Source organism: Scatophagus argus, chromosome 23 (genome assembly GCF_020382885.2).
Source record: "Scatophagus argus isolate fScaArg1 chromosome 23, fScaArg1.pri, whole genome shotgun sequence".
Classification (NCBI taxonomy): domain Eukaryota; kingdom Metazoa; phylum Chordata; class Actinopteri; family Scatophagidae; genus Scatophagus; species Scatophagus argus.
This window is the reverse complement of record NC_058515.1, coordinates 4,562,712-4,580,495: the sequence shown is the minus strand read 5'-3', so window position 1 is coordinate 4,580,495 and position 17,784 is coordinate 4,562,712. Positions and strand designations below refer to the sequence as shown.

General features: G+C 39.9%; 1 protein-coding gene across 1 annotated transcript in view; it reads right to left on the bottom strand.

Moving 5' to 3' along the window:
• nlgn2a (neuroligin 2a) overlaps positions 1-17,784 on the bottom strand; it is a 166,253-nt gene that overhangs the window by 74,747 nt on the left and 73,722 nt on the right. Inside the window, exon 3 of the mRNA XM_046380881.1 lies at positions 7,159-7,212. Coding sequence (XP_046236837.1) covers positions 7,159-7,212 — 54 coding nt within the window. The remainder of the gene's footprint in view (positions 1-7,158; positions 7,213-17,784) is intronic.

Below are 17,784 nucleotides of genomic sequence, written 5' to 3'. Positions count from 1 at the left end.
CACAGGGGAAGAACCTGTTCTTGTGGCGTGAGGTTTTGGTCCGAATGGACCGTAACCTCCTGCCTGAAGGGAGTTTCACAAAGAGTCCATGTCCAGGGTGAGAAGGGTCAGCTGTGATCCGAAGAAGGGTCAGCTGTGATCATCAACTCCCATTATTCCTCCACACCATCTACCCTCTTGCCATCCAGGAGAGAGAATTTCTTATATTGTCTCTTGCTGAAGAGTTTCTCTGATAAAGCCACTCTGGCTCTCTGGCATCTTTCATCCAGTTCGCCACTGACACACACAAACCATGGAGACCTGACTTCCTCAGCTGCTGACATCACTTTAACAAATGCTCCATTTCTTTATGTCTTTTGTTTATTCTTCCCGTCGTTCACTCTTTGGACTTCAGCCACTACAGAATGATCTCTATCAGCCGAGGATATACATTTTTCTTGGGAATACCCTGAGAGACCTGTGCCGTTTTTAGTTATTATATGACATTCAATTAAAAGACCTTAATTAAAAGCTGATTCAGTAATGAGCGCTCGCTCATCCTGCCAGCAGAGAACCACCTTTTGCAGAGTCAGTGTTATGGGCAGTTAGTCAAAAGCCTGTTTGATACTGAACCATTGTTTTGCTTTGAGAATACCTTGGTCAGCAGGGACGGAAACTTTTACAATTTGCTTGGTCTGTTTTTTTTCCAGACCCTGCCTGCTGTGCAATTAAGGATTTCGTTTCAGAATATGCTCTTTACAATATCTAAATAATTTCTTTATTGTGAGAAACATGAGTTTGAATGCTTGACAATGCTTGACTGAGCAGTAAACACACAGACTCCTGGTAGTTGTTGTTTGATTTATGTATAATAATGTGCGTCATCAGTGATATTTAGAAGCACAATATCGTATCGCATCAGATCATATAATAGACCGGGGTGAAATGTATTACACCTACAATAAAATTATCCCTGTATTGATCAATAACAATATATTAAATTATATATCATATCATTTACTAATGCTGCCAGATTGAGGGGCATCCTGATAACAAACGAACCCTGTAAGGAAGGGGTTCATTGGTTAAAATGTAGAGTAGTATATTAATGTAAATAATAGCAGAACATAATATAAACATTTATTGGTGCAAACATGGATTGGTTTAGAATATATTTTGGCATACAAACCTCATTCCATTAAAAATCCTCTTATAAAGTAATTTGTACTCAGCGCATAAAAATGTACAAATGGTGAAAATAATAGAATGGATGCCGCCCCCCACATTTCTCACTGCTGATTGCTCATGGCCTCCTTGTCCTTTTGTATTTCGCAGAGATTTGACTGTTAGAATGTGTATTGTACAGTAAACGAATATTACACTGTGTCTACAGGAAAAGCCTACAGGAAATGAAGAGATTTAGCAGGAGAGAATCTCCCTGGATGCTCCTAATTATATGAAAAAAGATGGAACGTGTCAACAAATGTCACAATTGTGGCTGAGCGAAAGAAACAGAAGCTTGACAACCTGATCACGCTGTCTCCCTTTTGCTGCACTTATGGTTAATGATTAGTGTTGTTGCTGACTCCAGCAAAACATATCCTAAACTCTTTCCTTCCGTCCACTGTGGGCACTGAAGTTACACTGTTGTCCACTGTGTAGAGGAACTCAGCTCTGGCCTTATGCAATAGGTAGCAACACAGAGTCACTTTTGTGCACTTTTCTCAGTTCCACTCATTTTTTTCATTCTTTTTTTTCCCTTCTTTTTCAGACAACATCCATGTTTGAATCCTCTCTCTTCACCTGTAGCTCAAATCCATGGTAAACCCAGGGTGTCTGAGGGCAGGAGCCCTTTTAAAGGAAATTAAAAGGGCACCAGTGCATAGAAAGTTATGATGCATTTATGGTGACAGTAACAGCTAATAACTACTTAACCATTATTAGGCATATGGAGGCCAGCTAATTTTCCGGCATTTAGGCTGATTTACATGGCACCGCATCACATTCTTTCTACCGGAAGTACTTGACGCCATTTTTTATCACTGTAACACTAACCTATAGGGCACTTCATCTCATTTTGTCCACTGGTGAGGCATCCTTGAGGACACTTTATCGAGTTGTCTTGCATATTGGGCCACCTTTGAGGGCACTTTATCACATAGTATCTACCATAAAGGCAGTACAAGGCATAGTACAAGGCAGTGTGTGGTGTGTTTTCAAACATGGGGGCACCAGCAGAGGCAAGTGCCCCCCTGTCTCCCCTCTTGAGTCCGCCAGTGACTCAAACAATTCTTTGTGGGAGGAAAGTTTTATGTGCAAACCAGAAACTGCAGACTGACGTTCTGCTGTTACGTTTAGTTCTGCTCTGTGATAGGCTGTTGGATCGAGCCATATCGAATAAAAGCTCATTGTCATATTTATGCAATATTTGTTGCCACCCCATTAAGTTTTATTGCCCAACCCTATTACAGCTCATAAAATAACATATATCATACTATAGTATCATAAGTGAGTGTTGAAACAATTATTTCAATAGTTCGTTTTTCTCTTCCTCCCTTTTTTTTTGCTTTTCTTCCACGTATTGCAGAATTGCTTAACATTACTGCCGCAGGCTTTTATCACAGAGGCTGCACACGTATTGTTACTGGGCTAATACTTTATTCGGTGAGACAGACTTTATTGCCTTGCACTGAACTAATGTGACCCAAATCATGGTGTCTCTCTACTGCTGAATATTGTCTTGTGTGCAGATCAGAAGTAACTATGATGTACTAATACAATGTCGGAGCAATTCATTTTTTGAAGCAAATTAGTTTTGAAGACCAAAACTGCATCGCTTCACCATAAACAAAGCATGTTGCTCATAGCAACAAGCCCACAGACAATAAAGGCCCAACTTTTATGCAAATCTACAGGACAGTTCTGTGTCTTTTAGGTGAAGTAGAATAAAAGGCTGTATATCATATGGGTTAAAACTCGCTTAGCTCATCACAGCCTCCTTTGATTAAAGAAATAACTTGAGCACATCCTCCTAAAAAATTCTGTAGGCCTAATCTCCCTGTAAATGGTCTGCAATAAATAAGGAATTGTTTCTTTTGCAAGTTAAAATTTAGATTATTAGAAAACACTGGCTTCCCTTGTGATTAGGAAACTACAAGGAATCCATCACACATTATTATATTTCGGTCTTTATGCTGGATAAACTTGCCTTCTTTATTTGTGTTGTACATTTCAAGACAAGAAAGGGCTCCATCTGATCAATAAGCATTATACTTTCGTGATTCATGTGATTCTATAAACACTGCTCTCTGGGAACGTAATGGCATTATTACCTTATTATCAGATATGCAGCACTGGCTAACAGAATCATTCAAGGTAAATCTAAACCTTTCACTGCTTTGTTTGATGAATGATACCCAATATTATACAGTAATTAAATACCCAGTTGGATGGTTCATATTCTTATCATCACTAGTCACGAAGAAAATTGACTGCATTATTAGAAGAAGGCAAAGCCTCCATCGATCCATCACATAATTTACATGTTTGAAAAATGAGCGACATTTTGCCTCGAAAGTATGATAAACAGTTCAGTCAGGTATTGGACAGGATAATGGAAGAAATGATCTTTACAATATTAAAAGAAGCAAAAACAGCAGTGTAATCTTTTGTTTTCTCCATGTCTTTTTTTTACCTTACTTATTTCCGTTATATTTTTTTGTTTGTTTTTGGTTTTTTTTGTAGCTTGCTAGCGTTAACCACAGGTATGCCTATGTTTAAGAGTCATATAGTCTGGAAGTTGGGGACCAGTAATCGATGGTTAGTAAATCCTCACAAATTGAACGCTTTGAAGTATCTTTTAAGTATCCAAAGCTGCCTGAATTCTCAAAAATCTTTAGAACTACACATTGCACTGTTTTCTTTTTCTTAAATCCTCACGTCATCTGATTTTTATTCTCAATTGATTTCAGTCCCAAAAACATATGCATGTATGTATGTTTTCTAAGCTTCTGTCTGCACCACATTGCTTAATGCAAATTGGTGTAAACTGTAATGCTATTAACTGTATTTTATCTGTGTCTGTCAATGTGGTTTTGATGGAGCTTTTCCTTTAAAGGACATGTACGTGTTTGTATTGGGTGACCCTGTTTATATTGTGTGTGTGTGTGTGTGTGTGTGTGTGTGTGTGTGTGTGTGTGTGTGTCAGAGAGCGGCGACATTGTTTTCTGGCAGAAATATGTTCCAGGTTTGGGGCTCAGGTGGCTCTGGTTTGTCTCTGATCAGAACTGACACACAGGATGGCACAGCAGCACACTCTCCCTGTCTCTGTCTTGATTTAGCTCAATCTTGCTCTGGTTTGTAATCCTCTCCTCTCTCCTCACACACACACACACACACACACAAGCAGAGAGCTGTGCTGTAAGCTCTATCAATCTTTCCAGAGAGTGACACTGAGCAGCGCTGCGGCCCAATAGACCCTTTGCTCTCATAGCTGATGCAGAGCAGAGAGTGAGCCTATGCGGCTGAATCAACTCATCTAGTTGGGTGGAGCAGGCTGCTTTAATTCTTTGTTGCTCTTCTTGAGTGTACAGTGTGTGCTTTTAACTTGAATAGAATGGCTCATGAATGGGTTTCAGCATGCCCTAGAATATACTGCTTCAAAGGCTTTGGAAAGGCTGTTGATACACAGCTGAAAGAATGAGGACAAAATGGTGGAAGAAATGGATGAAGTGATTGTTGCAGCCAGATCCTGTTATCAGATAAATGCTGGCCATGTATTTTCTAGGTTCTTTCCGTGTGTCACGTTCAGATTTTATTTTGTTGTTTAGGAAAACAATTAAAGAGCCTGTCGAGGAGAGGTTTTTCTTTATTTTCCCATTTTACTGCACAGTTTCTGTACTATGAATCTGATTTCTTGCACTGAAATCTTTATTTGTGCAACCACTCAAACAGTTGCAGGTTTTTGACAGGCAATATTGCGTCGCTCAGGAGCAGCTTGGAATCCAACTGCACATATCACAGGCCGAATTATTTGTATGAATCATTTCCAACAGTATAACTTAAAGGTCAAAAAGTCAAACAACTGCCAATTGAGCTGTGTGACTGTACTTTTACACAATGCACTGTTTGTATAGTAGCAGACCTTTTGTCTCGGATTCTTTCTTGACTAATACTTTACTTATTTTGCATCTAAATGAAGAGGGCTATCAAAAAATACAAACAGAAAAACCTGGACCTATTTTCAGGTGTTGCAAGTTACAAGTGATGTTTGTTGACTGCATAGTTCAAAACACTTGCATCAAAATATCTATATGCTTTTACAGTAATGTATTAGATTTTCACAGTGATTACCAGTGGGGCCACAGCTGCCAGTTTTCATGTTCTCCTCTCTGGAATTCAGGGGAATTTTAACAACCCGAGGAACAGTTCACGTCTAGAACTGGTCAACATGGAGGAACGTTCCTCCTTCAGTACAGATGAAAGTAACAACAGCACTCTAGTCTCAAATTCTGCGCATACACCATTCACACCTTTCTGAGTTCTTTTTAGCCAAAATACACAAAACATATTAAAATAAACTGGAGGTATTCAACCTTTTTGTTTGCTAAATTTTACCTCTAGAATGTGGACCTTTGAAATGTCATGTATGGTGACATACTAAACATTTTGTGTTCACAGCTAAACAGACTTTTACATGATCAGAACATGCACAGGCTGATTACTGCTCTTTTCAGACAACTTATCGTCCACTTAATGATTAAGTCTCTATGGATGGGGTTGGACTGGAGCAACTTAAGTCCTAATCTCTGTATTTCTAAAATTCTGGTCATGTCAAGTAAGTTACTGTCACTATCTGTCCTATGGGAACAAGTTACTTGTATTTGTTCAAGTTGTTAATGTCTGATGTCTCAAAGGAGACTATCTACAGCTGTCTGCTTGTGTATTCTTATACAGGAACCACTATTACTTTTTAAGCAACTGTATCTTTCTCCAGTCTTTCCCCTGTAACTGATGCAAATTCCAGTTGGGACTGTGTTGCTGAGTTAGTATAATGGGATTAGCAATTTCCAGGGATGTAATACATATTTAGAGGGGGTGGGGGTTGGGCGGGGTCTTGACTGGGCTTGACTGCTTCGAATGCTTGCTGACTGTGGCAGCTCAAAAAGTTGTGTCTGTGCCGGTGCGTTTGATCACCAAGAAAATCCTCTCGTGTCAAACTTCCTCCGACTCCCAACTTCAAAAAAATATCCCAAATCAAAGAGCATCAGGGAGCAAGAAAAAGATTCAGCAGCACAACCCTCAAAATAGCATAAAGAGAAATATGTATCAAAATATCATCAGACATCTTTTTCTCCAAGAAACAAGTCCAAAAGAACAAGGCAGGAGGGGGGTGGGGTGGGGTAGGGGTGGGGGATGAAAGTGCAGATAAAATCACCTCCACAGTGTATGTGCTGCAGGTAGGAGATAAATTAACAGCAGGCTGTGAGTTCAGTGTCTTTATTCCAGCAGCCGATTAGACCCAAATCTTCAAAAGCGGGGCACAAGTGTCCTTGGATGTCCCCATTTTTTTTTTCTTGCTTGATTTGATGTTATCATCACTGACTTGGAATAAGGCTAGCCTAATATTTGTGCAGGTCCTTACTCAATAGTAATTTCATCCTTGAGCTGGGGATTGAGGCACAATAATAATACACCTCATTGTGTAAGTGTGTCTCAATAGGTGCTTTGTCGCTCAGTGACAATGCTGTTAGTTGGCCAATGTGTTTTCAAGGGCACAGCGGTGGTGATGATGATGTCCGAGGCTCTCTCTCTCTCTCTCTCTCTCTCTCTTGTTTGAGAGCCAGACAAGGACTTGTGGAAAACACACACAAATGTCTGCAGATGACTTTATAATGAAGGGTATCTGGGTTCCATTAGCCAGGCGTTATGATCATCCAAGGTTACATAAGGCTAATCATTTGCATAGGACAGACAGCTTTTCAATTGCAGCGGGTCAGCACATACACTTACACCAACACATCCGTATCTCATATCCAAAGTCCCACACAAGAGATGTTTGACTTCTGTGTGTGTGTGTGCATGTATGCATGTGTTTTTTTTCCACTCTACTGTATGTGTAACACATCCCCCAAAAAGACTTCAAAACAAGAAAAAAGGAAAAACATGCAACAAAAATACCTTCGTCTCGAGGCTTGTTCATTGAAGATTCATCGTGTTTTTTTGTGAGCGGACCTAGGGTTAAGAAAAAAAGGGGGGAAAAAGAGAAAAGAGAAAATTCAAAAAAGATTACTGGCAAAAACGGAAAAAAAAAGAATATCAAAAAAAGAAAAGAAGAAAGAGCAAAAAGGACAAATCAGCAAGAGTTCATGGTTGCTTATTGTTTTGTTTTTTCTTTCTTTTTTTTCCTTTTAAAAAGAGTACAAAAGCAAAAACAAAAGGCATCACAGACACAGATTTATCACAAGAAAAGACACAAGATCAAAGAAAACTGTTTTTTCTTTTTGTTTTTGGACGTGGTTTCCTTCTCTCCCCCTGCAGAAGAAAACGGCTGGACTTAATGGTCCCCTCATTCTCTCTGTCCCTGTCTCTCTCTTTCTCTTTCTCTCTCTCTCTCCCTCTCTCCTTTGTTTCCTGAGCCTATACTTTTATTTTGGGAGCTGGGTGGGTGGAAGCTGGTGAAGAAGGAGGGAGGGAGGGAGGGAAAAAGGGAATGTGGAAGTAATAAGGCCTCTGCGGTTTGAAGAACAGGACCCAGACCTTTCCACCAACCATATGACCAGAAAAAAAAAAAAAAAAAAAAAAAAGACACAGGCAAAAGAAGAGGACACCTATAGAAAGAATGACGGGTTTGGGTCCTGATGCTCAAACTCCCTGATTTAATGTTGACCTTTCAGCAGCGAAAGCACATAGAACATTCTGAATGGCTGTTGCACAATGTTAGTCAAGTACACCCTTTTAGACGGACACACTGAGCACAAAGACACCTTTAATTAGACAGCCACTGGTAAGCAAACACACAATGACCCTGTAATGGTAAAAGACATGTTAAACATGTTTCAGAATAAAACACGGCACAGGTGCTTTTGTGTTTTCAAGTGTGTATGTGTGTGTCTCTGTGCATGTGTGTTTGTCATTATTTATTGGTTAAGGCAGAGAGCTATTCCCCAGGCGGTTAAATAATTACACAGCACAACAGCAGAGTGTCAATTTGAAATGACAAGTAAGCGTGACGCTAATTGCACAGAGGAGTGCAGGTAAAAGGTGAATGTAATTTGATCCCCATCTGCCCACTGGCTGTTTTTGGTAAATTAAAAAGAGAAAGGCAGAGAGAAAGGAGAAGAAGACAGACAGATAGAAAGAGAGAGCAGGAGAGAGTCTTCCTCCCTTCATCATCATCTTTATTCTTGTTTTTATTGGTCAGTGAACTGCTCATGTCACATCTGGAGAACCTGACTGTGACAAAGCGGTTTCGGCTCTCCTCAGCGTTCCTGAACCTCTCCTCGAAGACTCATAATCGGGAAGCGAGGCTACAAATTCAGCTTTGATCTTGGCCTCGTTTTGTCCTCCTCACACCTGTCATTTTTCTTGTACGACACAGACAGCAAAGAAAAGAGACAAGTCACCTTTCTGGATGGAACAAAAACTTACACTGCTCGCCTCATCTTTCAGATGGCAAATGTTGGCAGAAAACAGCCTTCACATAAGCATTCAGAAACTGAGCACAAAAATACTCTTCACCTTTCATTTCTTTTTTTTCCCCCTTTCATCTGATAAGCCCACTTTGGGAACTTGAGGTTTGGCAAAGAAACTGGATTTTATTCGGTTGAACCTGTGAAAGTAAAATAACCTCTATAACAACACTTAGTGGATAAGTCTCCTTTTATCAGGGTGTCATACATATGGGTACAAGCATAGTGTTAGTTTTCCAGTGAGAAACATGAATGGCCAGCCTTTAAAGGATGAAATACCTTCAACAAAACAAACAAACAAATAAAAAGCAATCAAAATTAAACTACATGAAAAACGTGACATTAACTCACAGAATACACAATACGCAATAAGAACAGAATTTAAGACCTACAGCGTGTGAAGAACAAAACTCTGGATGAAAGCTGGTAAGTGGACACTGAGTTAATATGGTGCTGTCAAGCAGGAATCATAAAGTGCATTAAATAAAGTCCATTAAATATGTTATCCACTTGTTTATTCATTCATATTTAGCGCTTTGTTCCCTGAGTTCCTGTTTGACTGGTGCCATCCTGTCCCCCTATTTAACAGTTTTGCAAAACACACTATGTAGAAAATCTAATCATTACATATTTATATACACTGCCAAGGTTCAAGTACATGTGGATGTATTGCAGGAGAGAAATAACACATTTGACCTGCTGGTGGCACTGGGTGAAAGCCAGGCAGTCATCAAAAGACTTCCCATGAACCTCATGTCAATTCATCCAAAAATTGATAAGAAACTGAGTGGTTGCTGTAAGCCTAACTAAAAACTACCAGTCAAAAAATACAAACTGGATGGAATTTAAGACTGTGATGATGGTATGAACGTTATGGCTTCTTCACATAGCTGACTGCTAAAGTAGCTTCAGAACACTCTTTCTCTTAGACATAAAAGCAGATTCTCCTTCTGGATGTTATTCCTTTACAAACAGAAAAATAAACACTGCATTAGCACACTGAAATAAATGCTGGGATTCCTTGATGCTGGTCTAACGAAACGCTTAAGAACACAATGACTTACAACGGCTAATGGAATGAGAACTTTTTCTTTGACAGGCAGCCTTTATTACCTAAACACTAAGGTCTGTAATATTTTCAGTGCTATTTAGAAACTAGAAGGAAGTGGGTTGTTACTACAGCCTGAGGTGCTGTGGTATTTTTCAGCAGTATTCACCACATTTGCCGACTGTTGAGCATGGAAGTCCGCTCTTGACCTTGGGAGCGGTACAAATACATTAGCTCAAGGTCCACCGTCTGGGGTTTTCAATCTTCCTAAGACGTGAGCAAGACAGAGAGCTATAATTGAGAGCTACAAAGAAGCTGTCAGTGGACCCTGAGTGAAGTTTTTTTCTCCTCAAACGGGTACATGGAAGGAGGAATCATATGTATCTACTGTCTTAATGCGGCTCAATCAGTATACATCATGTCCTCCTAAGCTAATTGGTTATTACATGCGGTTTGGTTTAACTGACTGCTGCTTGTCATAACTATTTACTGAAAAGTTTGTCACATGATGAAGTTTAAAATAGTAACCTGCCCATCAAAGAAACCAGACGAACATTTTTGAGTGACAAAATGGGGAGAGCAAAAATCAAGCAACCATTACTGGCAACGTGCTGAAGAAAAAGTGTAAAAACTGGGCTTGATTGACATCTTTCTGCACTGAGCGGGTGAGTAGCTGAGCTGTGTGAATCAAACCTTGGGAGAGAAAAAAAAAATAGCTGGTTTTCTTGACATTTTAGGATTCTTTTCCCAATCAGAGGAGCCGAGGCAACACGAGTATGGACACCTCACACACACACACACACACACACCTAACTGTAGATGACAAAAAATAACAGAAAATGCAATTAAAATGCACCCAGAATAGCCAGCAGTACATTTGCATGATTTCTTCAGTACTTCACTTCTTCAGATAAACATCTCACGTTTAGAGCTGGAAATAAATCTCGTAAGACTTTGACAGATGTATGACGCCTGTACTTTTTTCCAAAGCATGTACTTTTTCTGATGTTGCAGCCAATCATCCTTTTGCCATGCAAAAATTAGCTGCTACAGAATATTTTAGACCTTAAGTTGTTAACGCCCTCTTCTCCTTTAAGCAGCCTCTTTCTTTTATCCTCCCCTCTGGAAAACTGTTTTCTCTCTCTCTCTCTCTCTCTCTCTCTTTCCGTCTCTCTCTCTCTCTCCTCCCGTTTGGTCGTGCCGGCCGGCCGCGGCTCACTTTGAAGCCGGTTACGTAAGGCTTCACTTCGGCTCCACTTCTCCCCATGGCCCCATACACGAACACACACACACACACACACACTTACGCATTCTTATTCAATACGCATGCATGAAAAAACGGATATAAAACTCAAACTGGAATGCAAGAGGCACGGAGACGTGCATTCGTGCACGAGGTGCGGCAAGAACAGTCAAATAAAGAGACAAAAGAGAGACGAGAGAGGTTCAGTACTTGCAGTATTTTATGTTAATGCACCTGTTAAACTGTATTTGTGCTGTAGCGTCTGACATGAAGGCACAGACAGACAGATGTTTTTGCAACATGCTCCTGTACAGTGCTGTCCATACTCAGTCAGAACAGGGAGCTTTCCATTTACAGGGTGGACAAAGTGTTTGCTATATTGCTATATTTTTCTTTTAAAAATGACAAAATAAAACTCTTCATAAGGCGTCTCAGTTCTCCTAATGATAGCCTCAGTACTCCGTGTCATACAGTCTCCAAGGCTCAGGAGGTGTCCTGGAGATTGGTGTTTTATTGCTGGTAAAAAAACAATTTTGTAACATTTAAAATCTACAATAGATGCTTCAAATGTGGCGACGACGAAGACCAAAGCATATGTTTCACATCATTTTTTGCATCTGCTGAAATGTTTCTGCGCTCATTTCCATTTTAATTGAATTTTATTTTGTCGTCTGTTTTTCAATATGTAACCTTTAATATTTACAGTAATACACATGTAGACAGAAGCCCACAAAGCCCTTGTTTAGGCGTTTGTGGTTAAGAACACGAGTGTGTTTACATGTGCAGGCACAGCAGTAAGTAGCTGCTGAGTAGCTCATTTAGGCAAAGTGTGCCAGTCCGGCGTGATCTGCACAGAAATGGAACTGTGTCTGACAGCTTGTGAGTGAGCACCGACCATGAATCACTTGTCCAGTGCTGTGCAAAGGACGAAGAGAGAGGGAGAAGGAGAGAGAGAGAGAGAGAGAGAGAGAGAGAGAGAGAGACGGGGACACTGTCATTGTTCTACATCTAAAATACTGCAGCAGAAATGCAGTGAGTAATTTGGTACGATTTGTGCACGTGTGGATGGATGCGAGAGATGATCGGCTGGGATCGGCGAGACATGACCGCCACTCTTGAGAGTCGTTCACCCACACACACACACACATTCTCTATTTCATGCATTGTAAGTAGAAGTAATGGCATGTGTGTCTGTGAGAGAGAGGGGCAGTGGTTAGACAATCAGGCAGGCAGACAAGCAGAAATACTATACTGCCAATCTACTTCATTATCACACACCTCTGCTCTCTCAGTCACTAAACCACGCATGTGTGTGCGCTTGAATGTGTGTGAGCTGTGTCTATGTGTGTGTGTGTGTGTGTGTGTGGGCGGGTCACAGATGAGTAGCTAAGATGAAGAAGCTGTGACTACACTACAAATAACTGTGAAACTCATTTTCAGATGAATGGCACTTAAAAAAAAAAAATCCTGTGTGAGCCAGCGGAGCTTCTGTCCTTTCAGGTGATGTTCGACGCTCACCCTTCAGAAATATTATAAATGGATTTATATAGTCGTCATTAGTCACCCTGTCACAATTAGTTTTCTGCTGCTCTTGTATCATTAAGTCTCTATTTAGTTCTCTCAATTAAATGACGTGATTTGCATGACTGTTTATCAGACGGTGTTGCCAACGCAGAATACCAAATGTGGAGACCTGAGCCCGGCAAACGACAGGCAGCAGTTATCTTTAATGATGGAAGGATTGCAAAAAATGAATTAATTTAAAGCTACACACACACACACAGTATGCTCATGTTTTTTTTTTGGCTTGTTTTTTCATTGAAATGATTCAAGGTCCTGGTTTACTTTGTGTTCCTGTTGAGTCACAAGACTTAGTATGAGGACTACAGGGGATTTCTCTTACCAGCCTGTCCATCTCACTCTAGACAGAGTACCCTTGCCTGTAGCAGCATTAGATGAATAATAGGATTTTTTTAAATTTTTTTTTGGGGGGGGGGCTTTAAAGTTAAAAGACAAAAACAGATGAGATGCTGTCCCAGCTTTTGCGAGTTGCAAAATGACCACAACAGTAAGTACAGCAGATTAGCAGGTCTACAGTAGCGCGTCTAAGTCCCGACAGGGGCTAACTATCTAACAGCTGTCTGAACTTTTTATATATAGTGATATATATATATATATATATATATATATATATATATATATATATCACTTTGTGTAGGCCTTCAGACTGTTAGCTGCATTCTTTTAAATGTTGTCTACATCTACAGTATACATTTTATATTTTTGCCTAATCTCCTAACTTGAAAACTGAGGTTGACTTGGCTTTGGGGAGTATATGCACATTTCCAAAAAAAAAAAGAAAAAAAGAAAAGAAAAAGATAAATTAAAAATGTGTTGAAAGTTCTCAGATGTATTTATATCTGTTTATCATGAGCGCTGCACTAAGCGAAAACAAAACAGAAAGGAAAACGTTTCTGGTGACGGCTGTTGCTGTTGAGATTGATAAGATGCTCATGCTGAGGTATTTATATGGTGTTTCAGACTTAACAGCCAATTAATATGTTGTGTTTTGTAGTGACCCCCACTGGGCACAGCAACGCTCCATTCCAACAAGCATTCTGGCATTAAAAGCCGTAACAGCTAACCCATAATGAGTATTTAATGATGCTTTTCACTTGTCTTTTTTTCTACTTTCTGGTTCGCTCTACAATTAGAAAGTAAAAATGTAATTAACATGAGTCAAGGATGAGCATACATACACACACAGTGTAAGTCTAAAGCATCATATGTGTGCTTTATATGCATGTCGAACCACAAAACTAGGCAAAAATTAAAACATCTCAACATCATCAATAACACTGTACAACACAACCTCAAGTGTTTTATTACTTACTGACATTTATTATTATCTGTTAAAAAAACATATTAGATTAAATTGCCACGTTAAATCTTTCTCTCACCAGCACTCTCCCTTTTTTACAATTAGTCTTTTTTTTACCTTCCCTGCCTTTCTCTTCTCTTTCCTCCACTTTTTTGTATGCTTTTTTTTCTCTATCTGCCAACTCTTGTTCCCTTTTTCATTTTCCCAGTGCCTCAATCTCAAGCCTCAGACAAAGAGCTAAATAATATTGTTCCAACCTGGCCGAAGGGGGAGAATTAAGTCGATGGGAAGGAAAGGGAGAAAAGGAATAGAGAAAGAATGACAGAGAGGATACTGACATAGGGTTAAAGTAGGGAAAGCTAAAAACAAAACGTGTTTTAGATAATAAGATGAAGTCAAAAAGAAAAAAAGAGAAATGGACTGTTATTAGTTCAGGAATCCAGGTTAGGAGAGGAGAAAAATGAGAGGAATGTGGGCAAAGGAATGTTTTGAAAAGGTAAGGTAAAGTATTGTTAACGGCAAAAGGAATGGGAGCAGAGAGATGTATAAAGCCTAAAAGATAAAGAGATGACAGTAGAGAGTGGCGGGGAGGCAGATGTAGTGACATTTACGGAGTGGTGATGATCGAGTAGGCATGAAGGTTAAAGCCATTTTCTCCCCATGCAGCCAGCCAGACAAACAAACACACGCACACACGCACACACCCTTGTAGACTTAGCTGCTCATGCATTCACGCATACAGCATGTAGACAAATGTATGCTTTAGAGTTTAAATTCCAGTCTGAATTCTGGATTTCTAAACACTGAATTATCACAGGATTTCTTTACAATAAAGGTATTACAAAATTATTAGAAGATTGGCAGCCGCCTCTCATGCACGCTGTCAACTATAAATTCCGCACTTCTCAACCAAGTATATTGAGTTGTAATCGGAGACTGCGAGCTCCCACATTAACTTTTCATAAGGTGACCAAGTAAGGAAAAGAAATCCAATAGTTACACGACTACATATGTCAAGTTGAGTCCCCTGTGGAAACGCTGCACATAACTTTTAATGAAAAACAAACCCTTTTCAACACATTGATTTAAACATGGTCTGGTAAAAATCTATGGTGTAGTGGTGGTGTGTGTGTGTGTGTGGGTGGGTGGGTGTGTGTCTGGTCTTCAATGCCGGTGACCCTTGACAACATCTTCCAGTGAACATGTTGTAAAAGCATGTTTTTGACTGTCGTCCAAAAGCTGTGCTGCCACCAGAAGACATGACTGAGATTACCGAATGCATGGGAACAAATTACTCTTGAATACATTTCTGTGTATTTCTCACTTTCCCCCTGATGGTCCGAATAACTTCCTGCTGCACTGTGCTGCTTCGTCCTGTCTGTCTGCATGCTATGTTCAATACTGTGAACACTGCATGATCCCATTTTTCACCAAACGTGCAGCTCTCTTATTTCAGATTCACTGTACGTACTGAACATACGTGGCAATAAAACCAATTCTGATTCTGAGAGCTTTTCAAAAGAGTCACCCGAGTGAGTCTCACGGCAAGTGTGACGTTTGGCATCCTTGAAAGTTAGCAACCTAACCAGTTTAGCAAGTTCTTTGCAAAGTGGACAAAAGAAAAAGTGTGCTGCAATGTACAGCAGTAACAGTTACCTGAACGGTTATTGCTGTATCTATGCTGAGGAAAGGCCACCTATTTAGTTATTTAATCACACACTGTCTTATGTCAGGCAATAGGTCCTGCTTTCTCAACACAAGTGTACAGTTAGATCTGCCGACAAATAGTAAGTATTTTATTGGTAGGGAGAAGGGGTGGCAGGGTGCACCCTACATAATGTGTGGCTATGGCCTAGAAAACTGAAGAACCCAAGGCTATGAAGCAGATAATTCTTTTTTTTTTCTTTTTCTGACAGGTTTGAACCTTGAGACTTAACAACAAACAACTGTGACTGTGTGTATATGTTTAGGTTTATGTGTGCATGTATTGTGCCAGTCAATTCCCAGTCTGAATAGCGTGATTCCCTCTGCTCCAGAGGTGATATATTACTGGAGAGACTCTCACTCCATCTTCCATGATACCCTGGGTCTGTCAGAACAACGCCTGCTTTTTCCATCCTCATGTAAAAGATAAGGGAAAGGTTCAGAAAAGCCTGCTTTTTAACCATTTTGACATTTGCAGTGTTGTCGGCAGAGTCGAATGTGCTCTTTATTGGGCTAACCTTTGAAGAGCAAAAAAAAAAAATCTTTATGTTGTCTGACATGTGGGGAAGGTGGAGAAGGTAAAGGGAAACAAGAAAAAGACGGTGGGAGGTTGTTATGTTAAGTTATCAAAATGCTGACAGGCTCAGCTGCTCTGTTGCCATTTCATGTTGTATTTCATCTCTGAGGTAATCTCTGCGGTATATTGTCTTCCCTTGCCTTTGTCCATGAGAAAGGCAGAGCAGCCAATCTGTGTTTGTGCGCTTGAACAGTCATTCAAGCCCTGGGCTATTTCTTCTAAACAAAGGCTTGTTGGTGATCTGGACAATAACCTTCCAGTGTGAGCCAAGATCACTGTCGCAGTTTATCTGTCCATGTGGGCTTTGAACTCTTCTTGCTGCCTTTACACCAAATCTGTTTCCATCACATGTGATAGAGAGGCTGTGCTCTTCTCCTGCCTCCCTCAACACTCCTCTGCTACACCTCAGCCCTACACTAAGGTGTAGAAATTTGAATATAAAATCTGGCCAATGTTTTTATAGTGTATCAACATTAATGATTAATGACTGAAAAGCCAAAAAAGGAAATTATTTGTTTGGGTTAAATGAGCACTGAAATAAGTTTTACATTGTTCAATTATCTGATCAGTAGACAATAAAAAGTTGATGACTTGCAGTTTTTCATATCAGTATTTTCATATCAGATATTTTATTTCATAACAGAATTAAACAAAGGTTAGCTTAATCGTTCATTAATTCAACTTTTTGTCTATAAGTACAAAAACATTTTCCTCTTTCTAAAAAATTAAATAAATACATTATTGTTGAGCACACTGTAAGCTACAGAGTAATCTAACACTGTCACCTGGATGTCAAACGTGTCCAAAACACACTGTACTTGACATTATCCTTTGCAGATAGGGCTGATAATGCTCAGAACGGGTTTGTTTTGAATGCTGCACCGGGAGGGAAGACACAAACAAGTGAAGCACAAGGCTTGTTTAGGGCAGACCCTGTGCCATCCTTCCTCCCGGCCCACATCTAAATCCATCTCCTCCTCTCAGGGCAGTCTTGTAAGAGCTTATTCCACCGCCGGCTGCAGCACTGGGACATTACTAACCAGTGAGAGGATGAGGCAGAGCTCCTAATGCTGACAGAGTGGAACACAGAGGGAGTGCCAGGATGGAGGAGTAATTTAGGTCAAAGGCCCAGGAGGTCCACCAAGATGCAAACACTTGCCCATATATATGTATATGTATATATACTGCATCTCTCTCTCTCTCTCTCACTACATATATATATGATAGATAGATAGATAGATAGATAGATAGATAGATAGATAGATAGTGTCGCTCTTCATCTGTCAATATCCATCTGTATACCAGCTTAAATGCACCTGCAAAGTTATGAAATCATGAGAGATTTTCCATTTTTTTCTAATTTGTACCACTAAGGTCTTCCAAAAGTGAGATGGAAAACCTGTTAAACTTGAATGAAAAGATAAAGGAGACTTCTGGGAAATAAGGCCAAGCTGACAACAGCGATATAACAAAATACATGTTATTTTAATGCTTTTGGACAGATCAATTGCCATGACTCTCTCAAGTCAACTTATCTCTGCTGAGCTGCATCATACCAAACACCAGAAGTGTAATCTGTTGTGTCACCTTGAGACTAAACCTGGGGCTGTTGTATTTATTCTACAATCAACTTGGGGCCTGCTCTGTTAACTTTTGATTGGA